We start from the raw sequence: 17,243 nt of genomic DNA on the forward strand, positions 1-17,243 counted from the left end.
CGCCCGTCTCGGCCTCCCAAAGTGCTGGGATTACAGGCTTGAGCCACCGCGCCCGGCTATCCGTGCTTTTATTTGTCCTCAGGAATTGCCAGAAAATGGCATAAGTCAAAATAGTATTCTGTTTCCATTGAGAATATCAAATTGGAATACAATTTTAAATATTTTTAAAGTAGTTCCCACTTTTATATTAAATTAACAGAAAACGTAGGGGATTCAGAAGAAACCTTTGGAGGTACATGACCCCCATAAGATGTTTCAGTGATTTTCCCAAGGCCACCGAGATGCCTGACACTGAGAACTTCTTTGTCCTCAGCGGCACACCTGGCTGCCACCCCACCCTCCCTGCCACACCTGAAGAGTCAGGACTTTGACGGGAGCTAGCCCAGGACACCGAGGGGGGGATTCTAAATGCAGGTTGCATGCTGACGTATGATTTTTATTTGGAAAAACCTCAAAATAGTAAATGAAGATTAGAAAGAGTGCAGTTTAAACAGGTAGAGATTCGTGATAGGAAGTGGACTGCAGCAGAGGCGACACGAAATTATCTGGGGAAGCCAGATGAAGCCTTTCCGAAAGGAAGCGAGCATTTGTTAATTACATGTTCATTCATCAAATTCACTGAGCTTCCCTTGAGATCCAGACACAGTGCTGGACACTAGGGATACACAGATAAATTCAGCATAGCCTCCGCTTTCCAAAAGCTGGCAACCCAGCAGGAAAGAACAGCATGCAAAGAGGTAAGAGTACCCGGGGAGCCAAGGTCCAAGGTGCAAAGGTGGAGCCTAGGAGGAAGGAATCACCTGTGTCGGCAGGGGTCGGGGCGGGCTTCTGGGTTTGGGTGCACGCGTCCAAAGGAGTGCAGCCTTTATCCACAGGCGCAGTTAGAACACCCATCTCACACTGCTGAAAACTCAAATATGGCATTGGCATTGCTGACCACCACGCCACGATGCAACATCAGGGCTCACATATTAGGCTGCGGCTGTGCAGATAAACAGGTGTATATGTTGGTGCGCCAGGAAGACAAAACACGCGCCTGGAGAGGACCAGGCGAGCGGGACTGGAGGCTCGGGGCACGCGTGGGACTCTCGGGCCGCCTTCCGCCGCCGCCCGGTGTCACCCCAGCCCCTCCTGTTTACCAGCGGCCCCGCCCGCCCCGGCCCGGCCGGCAGGTCGGGGCAGGCGCCCTCTGAGTCACCGGAATCTAGGTGGGGTCGCCCGGAGCGGCTTCCTCGGGAGCCGCCTCCCTGCGGCCTCTTCACTTTTGTGGCGGCGCCCGCGCTTGCAGGCCACTCTCTGCTGCCGCCCGTCCCGCGCGCTCCTCCGTCCGCTCCACTCCGCTCGGCCCCGCGCCGTCCGTCAACATGATCCGCTGCGGCCTGGCCTGCGAGCGGTGCCGCTGGATCCTGCCCCTGCTCCTACTCAGCGCCATCGCCTTCGACATCATCGCGCTGGCCGGCCGCGGCTGGTTGCAGTCGAGCGACCACATCCAGACGTCCTCGCTGTGGTGGAAATGTTCCCAAGAGGGTGGCGGCAGCGGGTCCTACGAGGAGGGCTGTCAGAGCCTCATGGAGTACGGTGAGTGCCAGCCCGCCGCCGCCGCCGCCTCCAGGAAGCCCTCGGGGCTGCGGCCTGCAAAAGCCGCAGCGCGTGGTGGGCCCTCACAGGGTCAGGGGGAGCCGGAGCCTTTCAGAATGCCTGTTTAGGGCGAGCTGGGGCTCATGCATCCGACCTGAACCAAATGCAGCAGCGGTAGCTTTGGGTGGCTAACACCAAGCTCAGAAACAGAAAAAAAAGAAAAAGAAAAAAGAAAGAAAGAAATGGACCTAGTTCAAACTGTATAGTTTTTTTTTTCCTGGGTTTTGTCAGCTACGTACGAAAGATTATTTCAAGCATTGCAAGTTTAGATGAGTAAATCTAATGAACAAAGTTTCTTGGAGACCTGAAATTTCTCTTCCTCCTGTTTCTTCTTATGATTAAAATATAAATATTGAAATAACCTGCCTCCCCTAATATCAGTGGATTCGTTCAACTTGATATAGCTGAAAAAAACGTTCCCATTTAAAAAAAAACCCCTTTCAGGCAGTTTTAGCAGTTAACGATTTCAATAGATACTTCAGTCTTTTTTACCGGTCTGGCTAGTTCTTGTTAGCTCTTGTTCTAGGGAGTGTCCTTTGGCTTAAGCATGGCATTGCTGTTTAGAAAACTTAATTATTTTAATCTGATTTGAAATCTAAAAAGCAAACACATTCCCTACACCCGCGAAGAGAAGCAGAGTTGACAAATTTAATGTACCTGGCAAGTGAAGTATTGTGTGCCATTTTCCCAGCATGGAGGAAGCTCCCTGCTTGCCTTGCTGAAAGTCAGGACTGGAGCGTGGTTCTTGTTTGAAAAGGCATTTTCTTTCACAATGGGAAGCCCCCTCTCCTTGCCTAGGGGTGGATGGGAATCACAGCTGGGGTCTACTGTGATTAGCAATGTGTGGCGGGGAGATGGGGGCTGTGAGAGCCTAATAAAACCTTAAAGCCAAATGGGCTTTACCTACCGGGTTTAATAGTTTTAAACAGAGAAAGCAATCTACCGTGCCTGTTTTCAATTCTTACTATTACCATTTTTACTTGATTCTTTCTTTGAAGTGGCCCAGGATTTCCAACCCAATCCTGTTTATTTGTGTTTCTGGGGTACTATATCAGCAGCCTAGTGCCCTTTCTTTTGTGGAATCCTTTGGACGTCCTCATGATGAACTTCCCCCACAGAAGCAAGCATGGTCCCCATTAGCCGGGTAATAAAATGTAAACACTGCAGAAAATTCCAGCTTTCCTTGCGGTTTGTGTGTTTTCTTCTCTGAAAACCCATACAAACACTGCGCCAGTTCAGGTCTGTATCATCTCCAGTCTTTTAGGTTTTTAAAGGGAATTCATTGTCTTTTGAAATATCTTCTAGTTAAAATGCATCTGAACTCAGTCTCTTGTAGGGGACCTAACAGATCTGCGTGTGTGTTTTTAAACATACTTTGATAATTATACCCTACTCCAAAGACTAATGCAGACCCAAAGTATACGCAGTAATCCTCCACATATAAAGTAAGGTTAGTGTGCCTTCGACTGGGGGTGGGGCGGGGGCGCGGATATTGGCAGAACTATGATCAGTGCTACTGCCGGGACATGATTTGACCTGCAAAGCTCTGGCTGTGACCACAGCCCTCTTGTGAAACATGCACAATGCCATTTTATTTTCTTGGCTTGCAGGATGAGCTCACCTTTTTAGGGTGTGGCTGTTCCACCTTAGACTGATACATTGCTTTGTATATGGAAGGCAGTAAGCAGGGTTTTTTTTTCTTAGTTTGGTAGAATTTTTAATTAGAAGTCTAAATGTTAATTTTTTTCATTGTAAAGAAAACACTAACCAGTGTATGGTTTGTAATTCAGTTTGACATAGAAATTGGTCCTTAGAAAAGCTCGATTTTCTAAGTGGATCTTGAAAAATCTCTTTATAATGCAGCATGACTGATTTTCATAAATGGTAGTAGCTTTAACAACTCAATTTAATTATTCCTGCTACCTTTGCAAAGGTAATTAAGTGCCGGTAATGCATTACACACACACACAGCTCTTGCTGAAGATCTAGAATCAAATCATGAATCTGGGATCTGCTGTCATGAGGTGACTGTGGGAAGAAGACAGCAGATATGGAGCTACCGGCCGTTGTAGTCAGAGATCAGTTTAAGTGTTTGTTATACTTCTGTGCTCATCGCCCACATGCACATTGGCTAGTTTTGCCTCACAATTGTAGAAGCTGTGTATAACGACACTGTAAGGTGATTATCTAGGCGTCTATGAACTCTAGATTTTCAGATAGCCTCAGTAAGGCCTTACTGAAAACCATATATTTACATGAGCTTATACTTTATCTAAAATGAAGTAAGCAGTTTACACACACTCCCACATATGCACAAACACACATTATCTTGTGCAACAAGGAATAAGGTTGATGGCTCTGATTAAAATGAGATCTCCGTATAGAGAATTGAGTGTGTACATCCACTTTGAAAAACTTCTTCATATGTACTAGGCAATAAATATTTTGATTTACCATTGTAACTATTAAGAAAGTCTTTTTATTCCGAAGTATTTCAGCACCTCTCTTATTAGATGATGTTCATAACAATATGTTCATTTTGGTAGCAAAGACACAGGTTATTCCTGGCAAGTATTGACAATAATCCTAATGAATATGGATGTTTTATAAAGATAAATCCTTAGAACTATATAAAAGCAGAATGTTATATTTTCACTGTTACTGACAGGTTAAGAATTTCAGATGATCAAATCACCTCATTTTTCCTTGCGAATGAGCCAAATTATTCGCTGAATATTTTCTTTGATATGATAGTACCAGCTAAATTAACACCCAGCTTAAAACATTATTTGCATTTTTTAAAAATCATGATTTATATTTGTCAAAACAGGAAAAGAAAATCTATAGATTAATGATTGAAATCATTCAAATTTCACCTATAAATAAAATGTGAAATTTAAATGTATGCTCACTCACACTAGTTTTGTACCGCTGGCACCTTCTTTTCCAGTTTTTAAGAAAATACATCAGGAGGATATTTTCAGCCTCAGCTGTGTAGATTTCAAATCGCAGGCAAGCTCCAGCTTGTTCAAGTGGAGAATAATGGCGATAAGTTAGTGCACCAGAGTGAAACAGGGAGTCAGTGAGGATTGACGAGTATTTGCCTTGAATCCAAACTGGGAAGTACAAAGCCTCTGTTTTTGTTGTTGTTGTTGTTGTTTTTTAACCAAAGCCACCCTTTGCATACTGCAAATGCATCGATATTTTGTTTGTTTTTAACATGAAATCACTGTTGGACAAGTCAGAGAATCAGTATTACATGAAATAGTTTTAGGTCAGTTAGCCCTGTGGCTCTCAAATGCACAATAAATAAGAAAAGTAAGTACAAGTCAATAGTTTACATTAGTCTAAATTCCCCTTAAAGCAGGGGTCCCCAACCCTGAGACCACAGATCGTTACTTCCACTGATTCTACATTATGGTGAGTTGTGTAATTATTTCATTATATATTATACAGTGTAATAATACTAGAAATAAAGTGTATAATAAAGGTAATACCCTTGAATCATCCCAAAACCACAACCCAACCCCAGTCGTGGAAAAATTTTCTTCCATGAAACTGGTCCCTGGTGCCAAAAAGGTTGGAGACTACTGATTGAAAGGACTTCATTTTGAGATCATGCCCTTGTGGTTTTTGCAGTGGGAACTGGGAAGTGAAAGGTATTAAACTGTTCCTGGCTGGGTGTGGTGGTGGCTCACGCCTGTAATCCTAGCACTCAGGGAGGCCGAGGTGGGCAGATCATTTAAGGTCAGGAGTTCAAAACCAGCCTGGCCAACATGGTGAAACCCTGTCTCCACTAAAAATACAAAAAAATCAGCCAGGCATGGTGGCGGGCACCTGTAATTCCAGCTACTCGGGAGGCTGAGGCAGGAGAATTGCTTGAACCCGATAGGCGGAGGTTGCAGTAAGCCAAGATCATGTCCCTACACTCCAGCCTGGGCAACAGAGCAAGACTCTGTCTCAAAAACAAAACAAAACAAAAAACTGTTCCTAATTTATGAAATTAGGCATTAGCAGACAGATTACTCTTTGCATGAGCATGTATGCATTCAAGTCCTTACACAGCAAAAAATAAAAAGTTGGCCACTCTATTGATTTAATAATTTTTAAAAGTACATATGATTTATAAAATCTAGAATGTTTAGGACCCAGTAATCTAGTCCAGGCCATTCATTCCACATGTGCCTCTCTCAGCAGTAGCCACCGCAGACAGCCTCAGTTCTTCTCAGTGTCCCCTAACTTGTGTTTGTCCTGTAAAGGGATGCAGACTACTGGGATGTTATAATTAGAAGGGAATTAAAGTACACCAGATTCAAGCTTTCACCAAAGCCCGCACCCATCCCTAGCACCCGTGACTAAGCTTCGTCCCTTGTTCAACAACTTAGTTCTGTTCCCTGGATGATACAGTTTGTTTCCAAGTACTTCTCTTAAACTGACAGAGCTGTGTAATTCCTACTTTCCAGTCTTCTTTCATTGACAGATGTTCAAATATTTGAGGGTAGATCCCAGATTCACTGCTAGTTATCTTGTCTTTAGATTGACTTTTCCTGTTTTCACCCCATCCTGTATAGAATGGCTTCTCCTCTCGTTGATTAGATAAATCGTCTGAAAGAAGATTATTAAGGGTTAAAGTAACAGAGAGCAATGGAGTAGTCAGATTCATGAGACCATGCAGAGCATGTAAAGAATCTCACACCAGCTGTGGAATGCTCTCCCATGTATTCTCCCTGCCATCTCTCTGTTGAGCCATTTAACTGCCTTCCTGAACTTCTGCAGAATGGTGTCTTTTTATGTATTTTTTGGGGGGCCTGTTATGAGTTGTCCTCTAGAGTTCTGCTGCAAACCAGTGCAGCAGAATTATCTGGGTGGTTGTTGGACGTCCAATGTCTTGTGCTGGCCTAAGAATCGGAATCTGCATTTTAACTACTTCCTGGAGGAGGTAAGCACTTTTAAGTTTCAGAAGCACTGGCCAAATCACTGCAGATTACCTCCTCATTGAATATGCAAAACTATGTTTTTGAATACATCATTCTCCCATGCTTACATTTAGTTGTAGGCAGGATCTTTTTTATTTCTTGAACTGTGGTTTTATCCAGTTTTCAGTTCCGCCTATGTTTGGCTTAAAGAGCGTTATAGAAACAATATGAAGAATCTGACAAAATCTTGGATGATACAGAATCTTTGGTATTATTGACAGATGAATCCTGTATTCTGGAAAGGGACTGGACTCTGGCTGGGTGCCACATTAGTGTCATAAGGACATCGAGTAAGAGGGTAGGCCACGTTTAAAACTACTGAAGAATGTAGCAGATTCATGAAGAGGAGGACTACCTTTGGGGGGAAAATTAGTGATCGTCTCCAAAGTATTACCAACAATTTAAAAAATATTAATGATGTTCTTCTTGTCTTAAAATAAAAGTTTATTTTATTTTCTCAAGCTTCAGTTTATCATTTCCAGCTTGACCTTTTTTTTTGAGACAGAGTCTCCCTCTGTTGCTCAGGCTGGAGTGCAGTGGCGCCATCTCGGCTCACTGCAACCTCTGCCTCCCAGGTGCAAGCGATTCTCATGCCTCAGCCTCCTGAGTAGCTGGGACTACAGGCGTGTGCCACCACACCCAGTTAATTTTTGTATTTTTAGTAGAGATGCGGGTTTCACCATGTTGGCCAGGCTGGTCTCGAACTCCTGACCTCACATGACCTGTCTCGGCCTTCTAAAGTGCTGGGCTTATAGGCGTGAGCCACCACGGCTGGCCTGTTTCTAGCTTGACATTTAAGGTATTTATTTATTTTTACTTTTTTGCTCTTATTAGTTGATCTTACTAGCCTTGTAACATTTTGGGTTTTTTGTATGTAATTTCTGGAAAACAATATAGCATGCTTTCTCATACAAAAAACTTAAAATCACTTCCTAGGAAAAACTCAGTTTTGTTGGTGACGTTAAAACACGTTGGTTTCCATGTTCTTGATTTGATGTTGAATCTTTGCAAGGGCTAGGCAACTTTGATAAGCTATTGTTCATCTAATGAATATCACTTAAATGTATAATGCTGTTGGTTTCTTTGATTACATGAACTTTTCCAAGTGGCACTTAGAAAATAAAGTTAGGACAGACAGATTACTCTTTGCATGAGCATGTATGCATTCAAGTCCTTACACAGCAAAAAATAAAAAGTTGGCCACTCTATTGATTTAATAATTTTAAAAGTACATATGATTTATAAAATCTAGAATGTTTAGGACCCAGTAATCTAGTCCAGGCCATTCATTCCACATGTGCCTCTTCCCTTAAGAAAATTACCAAACTGCTCTTCCTTTAAGAAAATAAAACAAACTAAACTTTCCTACACAGAAATGCAGCATCTATTTACCAGGAGTACTGAATGCTTTTGTGGTCTTAATCCAGAGAATGACAATTGACAATGAGAATCCTTTCTACTCTCTCCCATACACTTACACACACACACACACACACACACACACACACACACACGCAAATTTGGTATATAAAATAGTAATGAAAGACAAACTTACATTCATATTAGGTAAAGATGGATAGTCTCTCTTTGAAAAACTAAGGACCATCTATTGAATCATGAAAGATGTAGCTTTAGGACAAGTTCTAAAAGTTGATGTTTTCCAGTGGGGTTGGTAAATAGGATAGAATTTAGACTGTGATATAATATAAAAATATAAACAGCTCCTAAAGGGTTTGGTCAGTTTGTAGATAGTAGGCTCATTCTGGGTAACTAAGTGAGACCACAGCTACCTAAAGCATAAAGTGATTAACTTTCCAAAATGTAGGTCATGGAGAATACCCACGTTCTAAGTGTCTGCATCTGAAAAGCCCCTTCTCAGACAGAACGGTGGGCTGGAAGGACCCTGCTCAGACCTGGTATGGTCTAAATGGTCATTGACGTGAGAAGGCAGATTGCTTTACTTGAAGACGTCTGTTATTCATCAGTCAGGATCTTTAGAACTGTGCCAAGACTGCTGTCTTAAATGATAGTTAAGTGATTCAATGTGGGTGTTTCTGTGATGCAAGGAGCAGGTTTTACACGTTCTATTTCCAAGGCAGTCTTTCTCAAGACAAAATGTTGTTTAATTTTCCATTTTGATTTTCTTTAGACTCAGCACTTTAAATAAGCAAGACATTAACTGAATTGTTTTAAGATAGCATGGGAAAAGTTCTTAAAATATTCCTATGTTTACCTTCACGTCTTGGCTTTAGGTTAGGTGAATTGGCTTGCCATTTCTTTGGTTTAAGTCCTTCCAAGCACTTGAAACTAAGCATAAATTATACTTCAGCTATAATGTTAGAGGAAGTATAATAGTAATAATCTTTTTATGTTAATTTTCCTCCAATAAGTAAAATTGTTAATATTACTCTTTACAGAAATATCATACATAATTTATTTGGCTAGATTTTTCAAACCTTTATCTGTGATTGTAAAAGTTGAGTTATTGAAATAGGTTCCTTGTTAGGAGGTTTTGCCTGTTTTATTGAAAATTCTGCCATACAATGATTTTATTATGTTTGCATTATTTCACCTGCATATATAGATATGTTTCCTTTCATTGCAGTTTCAAACTTGTGAACTCATAAAATTAAAAAAAAATAATGTTTTGCTTATTTGATTTAACTATTGGGTTTAATTGAACTTAATGAGTACCAGTGGCCATTTAAAAAAATCTAAAGAAATGAAACTATAATTGACAGTGGGTCACATACTTAAAGTTATACGAACCTTTTTGATAGTGCTGCATCTGTTTTAATAAGGACTTTAATCATCCAAGTTGTTCTCAAACTTTATGGATATAAGAAACACTAATAAAACGCAGATTCTTGGGTACTACCACTCAAGCTCTGATTCCATAAGTCTGGAGGGAGGCATAGGAATGAGTATCATTTTAAGGAGCACTACTGCTTATTTTGCCTTTGTGGTCTATGGGCTTTACTTAGAGAGGTCTGATTAATTAATATTCTTTCCAAAGCATGGTCCCTCTTCTCTTAAAAGTTATCTTGAAGAATGAGGCAAAAGTGAGAAAAGAGACTTACTAAGTTTAACATTTGGGCTTTATTCCTTTCTAGTTTAAAATAAAATGTTCCCATTTTAACCTTCTCTCTCAAATCTCTCAGTGGTCTGACAGGAAGAGCTAGAAGATTTGGAGGAAAATAATAAAAATTGTCCATATAAAACTAGGCCAAATCAGGTACAGTCTCAGCCCCATCCTGACCTAATTTGTGTGAAAACAGTGTTTCTAGGACAGAAAAATGTTTTATCTCCTTAATAATCTATTGTGCCCCAGTCATTCATGGATCTAGAGGAAGACCTGGAAGGTGCATGGGAGTTGGAGAAGGGCATGTGGAGCCGTAGCTCAGGTTTGTCTCTAACAGATGAAGAGAGAAAAATGCATCAGATGACTGAGGAACAATCTTTATGGGATGGTGCAGAACCTTGCAAATGTAGAAGAAAATAAAGACATGAGGTACTGAAGAAAAGTTACAGGGACACAGGAGGAATGTTTTGAGTAGTGAGGGCTGGAGAGTTAGTCACTGATATTACAGGAGTGTGCTTCCTCACCATCATCTTGGAACAGGTGTTTGTAGCCTTGGTTAACAGATGCAGAGACTGGAGTATGGCCAACAGGGCAGAGGCAGGGTCCAAATGAGGTCCAGCAGCTCCAACACCCTTGCTCTTTCTGCCAGCCTCCATCTTCGTTTCACCTTGACCAGTCAAACGATCTAGAATTAAGGGAGGACAAATACTGTCAGCTGTGCTGTGTTACAGAGTAAGAGTAATGTCAAGGCGGAGGACATGTGACTCATGACTCTCCTTTTCAAATGTAGTGAAGGCTAATAGGTTAAGAGTGCACAATCTTCCACCAGCAAATGAACGCATAGACTAAAGTGGTATATTCATACCATAGAATATTAATCAGCCATTGAAAAGAATGAAGTATGGATTGATGCTATAACGTGACGAACTGCATCATACCATACTCAGTGAAAGAAGCCGGTCACAAAAGGCCATGTAGTATATAATATTCCATTTATATGAAAGGTCCCAAATCGGCAAATGTATAGAGACAGAAAGTAGATTTGTGGTTGCCAGAAGCTGGAGGAAGAGGGGATGGAGGGTGACTGCTAATGGGCACGGGGTTTCTTTCTGGGGCGATGAAAATGTTCTGGATTGTTAGTGGAGATGGTTGCATAACGCTGTGAATACAGTAAAAACCAGTGGATTATACACTTTAAAAGGGTGAACTTTATAGTGTGTAAATTATTTTTAAAAAGTCATGTTTTAGATTCAAACAGGCTGAAATCAAACTCTGTCTAAACCATTTACTAGCTGTGTGGCTATGGTCAGGTGATTTGAACTCTAAGTATATCCTTCATGTCTAAAATAGAAACAATAGCAGTGTGCACTTTAAGAAGTTATAAGATTTACACTACTCGGGTAACGGGGGCACTAAAATCTCCACCGTCATACAATTCATCCCTGTAACCGAAAACCACTTGTACCCCAAAAACTACTGAAATTAAAAAATACATATATATAAATAAAAATAAAACAGAAAAAAAAGTTGTGAGGATTCAGTGAGCTCATGCATGTCCTGAATGTTACTAGGTGTTACCACTAGAGGCAAGGTTGTGTGTGAAGAGGTTTTAACAATGAGGGTGAGTTGAACAATAGGCGTTGTTGACTAGAATCATTCATGTGGATAGCATGGATCTCTGTATTTCTTCAGTGCAGAATAGAATGACCCAGGGCTGGAGGTGCCCATGTAGGTCTTCAAACCTAGAACTTGATTGCCATCAAATCCTGATTATTTTTTAGGGCAAAGATAAATAATTAAAATCTATTGTAAAATACATTTTGAATACTTAAGAAATTAAAATTTAGGCAGAAATTTAGGAAAGTGGTTTGCTACCAAGCTTGTTATAAGATCTTGTTATAAGCTAGTTATAAGCTTGTTATAAGATCAGAGCTACTTCTTCATGCTTAAATTGTTTTATTTAACACCTCTGCCTAGTCATAAATATATTTTTTCAATGATTATTTTTGTATGGAACCAAACATTAATATGAAACAAAGATCCCTTAAAGATATTTAAAACATTTCCTAGAGTTTATAATCTGGATTATTTAGTACCAAAAAATGTTGTTTATTATGATCATGTTGTGTTAGAACGTGGGTGAACCTTATACCCATTATGTGGCAAACTTATCACATGAGAAACAGATTAATGAAGTTTGACTTTAATTTCAGAGATGTAAACTTTTGCCAAAAACTGAGGGGGAAAAGACATTTCTGAGTCTCAGTATATTAATGTCCTACATATGAATTCCCTGTTCTTCCCTTAAAATATGGAGATGCTTAAGTATTGTCAAAAGAAAAACTGTCTTTCCATCCAAATATAACTAGTAGGGGAAAAAAGCCCAAAACTATATTGATACTGTGATAAGTAATTTTTAAACCTGATATGTCTATCTTGTTAATTGCTGTTTCTTTTTTCCTGCAGCATGGGGAAGAGCAGCGGCTGCCATGCTCTTCTGTGGCTTCATCATCCTGGTGATCTGTTTCATCCTCTCCTTCTTCGCCCTATGTGGACCCCAGATGCTTGTCTTCCTAAGAGTGATTGGAGGTCTCCTTGCCTTGGCTGGTAAGACTGTGTGTCAGCAATTCTTCATTTATGCCTTCAGTGGCCATCAACTTAGTAATGGTCAATTCCACAAAGAAGACCCATGACTGTTACAGTTTCCAATCTCTTCGTGGAAAATGTATCACTAGGGTAGAAGTAACAGAGGAGAGAAGTGTTTTAAGATCTGCATCCCTTTCCTCCTGTGGCTCATGCAGTGTTCTGTACTCCCCATCCAAGTGACAAGGGTTGTCACTCTACATGCCCCTATCTCTCTTAGGGGGTCCTATCCACTGACTCCTCTACCCAAGAAACTAGGCTGTGTCAGCCTTGGAAAAGCAGTGCTCTCCATTGTGGTCCCCAGCCCAGGCCTGCTGTGAGCCCCCTGCCAAGGGGACCTGAATGCCCCTGAACTATTTCCCTTGTTGAAAGAGTCTTGTGATCTTATGATGTGGGTCATGAAATGGTGTTCTGCCGTGGGATGGAAGACCCTGGGAGAGGCCAGAACGGGAATGTGCAGCATAGTGCCTGTGTGGGGAGATAGTGGTCCAGACACAGGTGATGTGAGGAAATTTAGTTATTCAGGTATGCAGGGCCCAGCGTGAACACTTACTGATGGAGTACAAGAACTAGGATTTTAGGAGAAGAATTATTGGAAATTTTAGTCAGGTATGTGGCACTAAGGAAATCTGTCAAGGGCAGGACCCTAGCCACAGAGTTAGATTCAGAAGTAAAACTGGACTTTCCAAGCAGGGAAAAAACAGAAGGTGTTGATAGCGGCAAAGGGAGGCCACAGGTCATTTCTTACCAGTTTAGGCTTACGGGACCAAAGCAGACATTCAAGCTACAGACCCGAGGTACAAATACAAAGTGAGCAGATGGTCTTGGAAACAGGTCAGAAGCCTTATGATTCGAAGGGGTCTATATGATCATGCATGAACCAGGAGGAAGGCCATTTTGTGCTGGTTCCCTGAGCTTAGGAGAGTTAAGTTCATAGAGCTGTGGGCAACACAGGTGAGGCAGGAGGAGTGCCTCAGAAAACCGGCTGGTCCATACACAGCCCTGGCTTTCTTCACGGCACATTTGACAGTTTCTCTTGATTAAAAATAAAGTTCTTGATCTTCATATTTTCAAAGTTTGCTTTTTGAATATTATTTTAAAATCAGAAGCGACTTGGAATCACAAAAGGTATAAAGAACCTGGTTGGTGTCCACTTTCATTTCTACTTGGTTATTTTTGTAGTTCAAATTTATAAGACCCTAGCAAAGAAACACACTTGATGTATCTTCCTTTCATATGTCTTAGAAAACTCCATAGATGCCAGTTTAAATCACCATTAGAAATAACACACTAACACCAGGTGTGGTGGCTCATGCCTATAATCCTAGCACTTTGGGAAGCCGAGGCAGGCAGATTACTTGAGGTCAGGAGTTCGAGACCAGCCTGGCCAACATGGTGAAACCCCATCTCTACTAAAAATACAAAAATTAGCTGGGCGTGGTGGTGCACACCTATAATCCCAGCTACATGGGAGGCTGAGGCAGGAGAATCACTTGAACCTGGGAGGTGGAGTTTGCAGTGAGCCGAGATGCATTGCTGCACTCCAGCCTGGGTGACAGAGTGAGACTCCATCTCAAAAAATAAATAAATACATAAATAACACACTAAGACATTAATGTTAGTTGAAAAAAATCCTAGTAAATACTATATGACCCAGCATTCCACTCCTAAGTATATATCCAAACGAATTAAAAACAAGAACTTGAAGATACTTGTAACCCCTGTTCATAGCAACACTATTCACAACAGCCAAAAGGTGGAAACAACCAAAGTGTCCATCAACAGATGCATGGACAAACAGAGTGTGTATATACATACAGTGGAATATTATTCAGCCATAAAAAGGAATGAAATTTTGATATATGCTACAACATGATGGACCTTGAAAACATGCCAAGTGAAATAAGTCAGGCACAGACTGAGTACAAATATATTATTCCATTTACATGAGCTACCTGGAATAGGCAAATTTACAGAGACAGGGAGTAGAATAAAAGTTACTCCCTGTGGGGAGGGAAGAATGGGGAGTTATTTTTAAAGAGATACTGACTTTATGTATGGATGAAAAAGTTTTGGGTATAGACAGTGGTAATGGTTACATAACGTTGTGAATTTATTTAATGCCACTAAATTGTACACTTATAGTGAACAATTGAAAGTCCAAATGATAAATGTTATGTATATTTTACCAGAATAAAAAAAAAATCCTAGTAAAACTCTTATCCATTGCTTTCTTGTAGCATTAAAACAAAAAGATCTAGCACTGGGCATCCATAGTGACAGGGCAGCAGAGTTATTGTTGTAAAGAAAATTAGTTCAGTGAGCTTCAACAGATTTATAGCTTAACAGTCGGCTTAACCTAGAATTTTCATTTTGTAATTTAATACTCACCCTTTCCTTTAAAGAGTATGAAAATAGAACAGAAAATGTATTTAGAAGCGTAAAAGCCTAGAAATCTCAACACACTTTTAGTGGTAATGTTGAATAAGGCCTATCTGACTTTTAAGGTATGTTTCATAGAAATAGTTATTTTAAATTTTATATATATTCTTACATTAAACATCGGAAAAATTGAACACTGATACAATTTAAATTAGGCAGAAATTAATCCAAACTATTATAAGGACTTCATATATGATGAGCCAGAATTGATAAATAGCAATATTTAATATTTATTACCAAGATAATTAGAAGTCAATGTAGAAAAGCTTTGCTTTTATATCTTACACAGTATGTGGTAGCAAATGACAAACTTAAATAGTAAGAGTTTGCTATTTAAAGTATACTGGAAGTAGATAAATATTTAAGATTTACCCTAAGATTGTCCTTTGTAAATTACAAGAGGAATGTTTTAGTTTAGTTAAGAATTAGAAGCGACAAATGAAGATACAGAAACATCTATAGCCTTTCTAGCAGTGAAAAAAAAATGAAGAAGAAAAAGAAAACTACTTCAAGGTACATCTGTGGAGCTATAGAAAAGAATTAAGATGGTAGAAAAATGGTGGTGAGGACTACAGAGTCCCTGATACCTTCCTGGAGGGCACAGCTACTTGGTCCCTCCTTGTGGAGAGTAGTGTCTTATGGTGAAAGAGCTAAAATCAGACCCTTTGACATGGCAATGTACATATAAATATTAAGTTAAAATGATGCAGAACACACATGTATATACTCATTGTAGCTTTATAAAATCATGCATGTCCATTGAAAAAGACCACGAAAGTAGACTCGATAATGTTCATTTTGTTTGAAATTGCTTAAATACTATTACAAAGGTTAATAATTATAATAATGTGACTATTATCCCAGAGAGTTTAGAAATCTTCATGTGTTTCTTTCCACATCCTCAACACACCTCCCTAAGCACTGTGATCATTTGCTGCTTTTATTTTTCGTGTCCCCACCACACCTCCCCATGCCCTTCCCCCTGCCCTCCCTCCACGTCTGTTTCCTCTTCAGATTCCCACGTCCTCTGCAGTCTTCTCTGCGGATTCTCCCCTTGATCATTCTCAGTATTAGTTCATTGTTTCATTTAGTCATTTACTTATTGAATGAATATTCCAGTGATTTGTTATTGAATATCAATATTGAGTCATGTGTGCATGGCTGTGTGTATATATGTGCATGCCTGTATGTATATATACATATATATATGTAATTTTTGCTAACACTGAACATATGAAGTATGTGTTTGGTATAGGAAACACAAAGATGAAAAAATAGGTTGTTCTTTACTGTCCTGCTTTCTATTGTATGCCACAGTTTTGTACTTTTTTGTTTTAGTATATATAATGCCTATGTAATATAGAATGGCTCTCCAATTTTTTTTTTCTGTGTGTTTTTCACATATTTGGCATATATGTGTGATACTGCTCAGCGCCAGGCATCTCTTACACACAGTAGTCAAGAATCTTTTTTGGCCTCTGCCTAACCAGATTCCTCCTGCCTCCAGGTAGATTTTATACTTATTTCGAGGCAGAAACTTGGTGGAAGGAGTTAATCTGTCGTTACTGTGTATTTATTCCTTCATGCATGTATGCATTCATACCCTGGGATTTTTTTCTTCCCTTTAGCTGTGTTCCAGATCATCTCCCTGGTAATTTACCCCGTGAAGTACACCCAGACCTTCGCCCTTCATGCCAACCCCGCTGTTACTTACATCTATAACTGGGCCTACGGCTTTGGGTGGGCAGCCACGATTATCCTGATCGGCTGTGCCTTCTTCTTCTGCTGCCTCCCCAACTACGAAGATGACCTTCTGGGTAATGCCAAGCCCAGGTACTTCTACACATCTGCCTAACTTGAGAATGAGTATGGGAGAAAATCGCCGCTGCTGAGATGGACTCCAGAAGAAGAAACTGTTTCTCCAGGCGACTTTGAACCCATTTTTTGGCAGTGTTCATATTATTAAAGTAGTCAAAAATGCTAAAATAATTTGGGTGAAAATATTTTTTAAGTAGTGTTATAGTTTCGTGTTTATCTTTTAATATGTTTTGTGAAAGTTGTGTCTTTTCACTAATTACCTATACTATGCCAATATTTCCTTATATCTATCCATAACATTTATAGTACATTTAGAAGAGAATATGAACATGAAACTTAACACTTTATAAGGTAAAAATGAGGTTTCCAAGACTTAATAATCTGATCAAGTTCTTGTTATTTCCAAATAGAGTGCACTGGGTCTGTTAAGGGCTAAGGATAAAAGGAAGATAATGTTACAAATTATTAATGACCAAACATTCTAAAATAAACGCAAAAAAAAAGTTTATTTTCAAGCCTTCAGACTATTTAAAGAAAGCAAAATCGTTTCCTAAATGCATACCGTTTGTGAGAATTTCTCAATATCCTGAATCATTCATTTTTGCTAAGGCTTCATGTTGACTCGATATGTCATCTAGGAAGGT

General features: G+C 40.0%; 1 protein-coding gene across 1 annotated transcript; it reads left to right on the top strand.

Moving 5' to 3' along the window:
• Window positions 1–939: 939 nt before the first annotated feature.
• PERP (p53 apoptosis effector related to PMP22) lies at window positions 940–17,086 on the top strand. Its single transcript, XM_017848988.1, has 3 exons — window positions 940–1,578; window positions 12,163–12,303; window positions 16,410–17,086. Exons 1-3 carry the CDS (start codon window positions 1,365–1,367, stop codon window positions 16,634–16,636), a joined length of 582 nt encoding a protein of 193 aa, XP_017704477.1. The 5' UTR covers window positions 940–1,364; the 3' UTR covers window positions 16,637–17,086.
• The last annotated feature ends 157 nt before the right edge of the window (window positions 17,087–17,243 follow it).

The sequence above is a fragment of the Rhinopithecus bieti genome, unplaced genomic scaffold, assembly GCF_001698545.2.
Source record: "Rhinopithecus bieti isolate Rb0 unplaced genomic scaffold, ASM169854v2 scaffold_31173, whole genome shotgun sequence".
Lineage (NCBI taxonomy): Eukaryota > Metazoa > Chordata > Mammalia > Primates > Cercopithecidae > Rhinopithecus > Rhinopithecus bieti.

Excerpts from the sequence above, each read along its gene's own strand:
- PERP (XM_017848988.1), top strand. The coding sequence starts at position 1,365 with ATGATCCGCTGCGGCCTGGCCTGCGAGCGGTGCCGCTGGATCCTGCCC. Across the intron at positions 1,579-12,162 it reads TCAGAGCCTCATGGAGTACG|CATGGGGAAGAGCAGCGGCT; the intron begins GTGAGTGCCAGC and ends TTTTTCCTGCAG. Across the intron at positions 12,304-16,409 it reads AGGTCTCCTTGCCTTGGCTG|CTGTGTTCCAGATCATCTCC; the intron begins GTAAGACTGTGT and ends TCTTCCCTTTAG.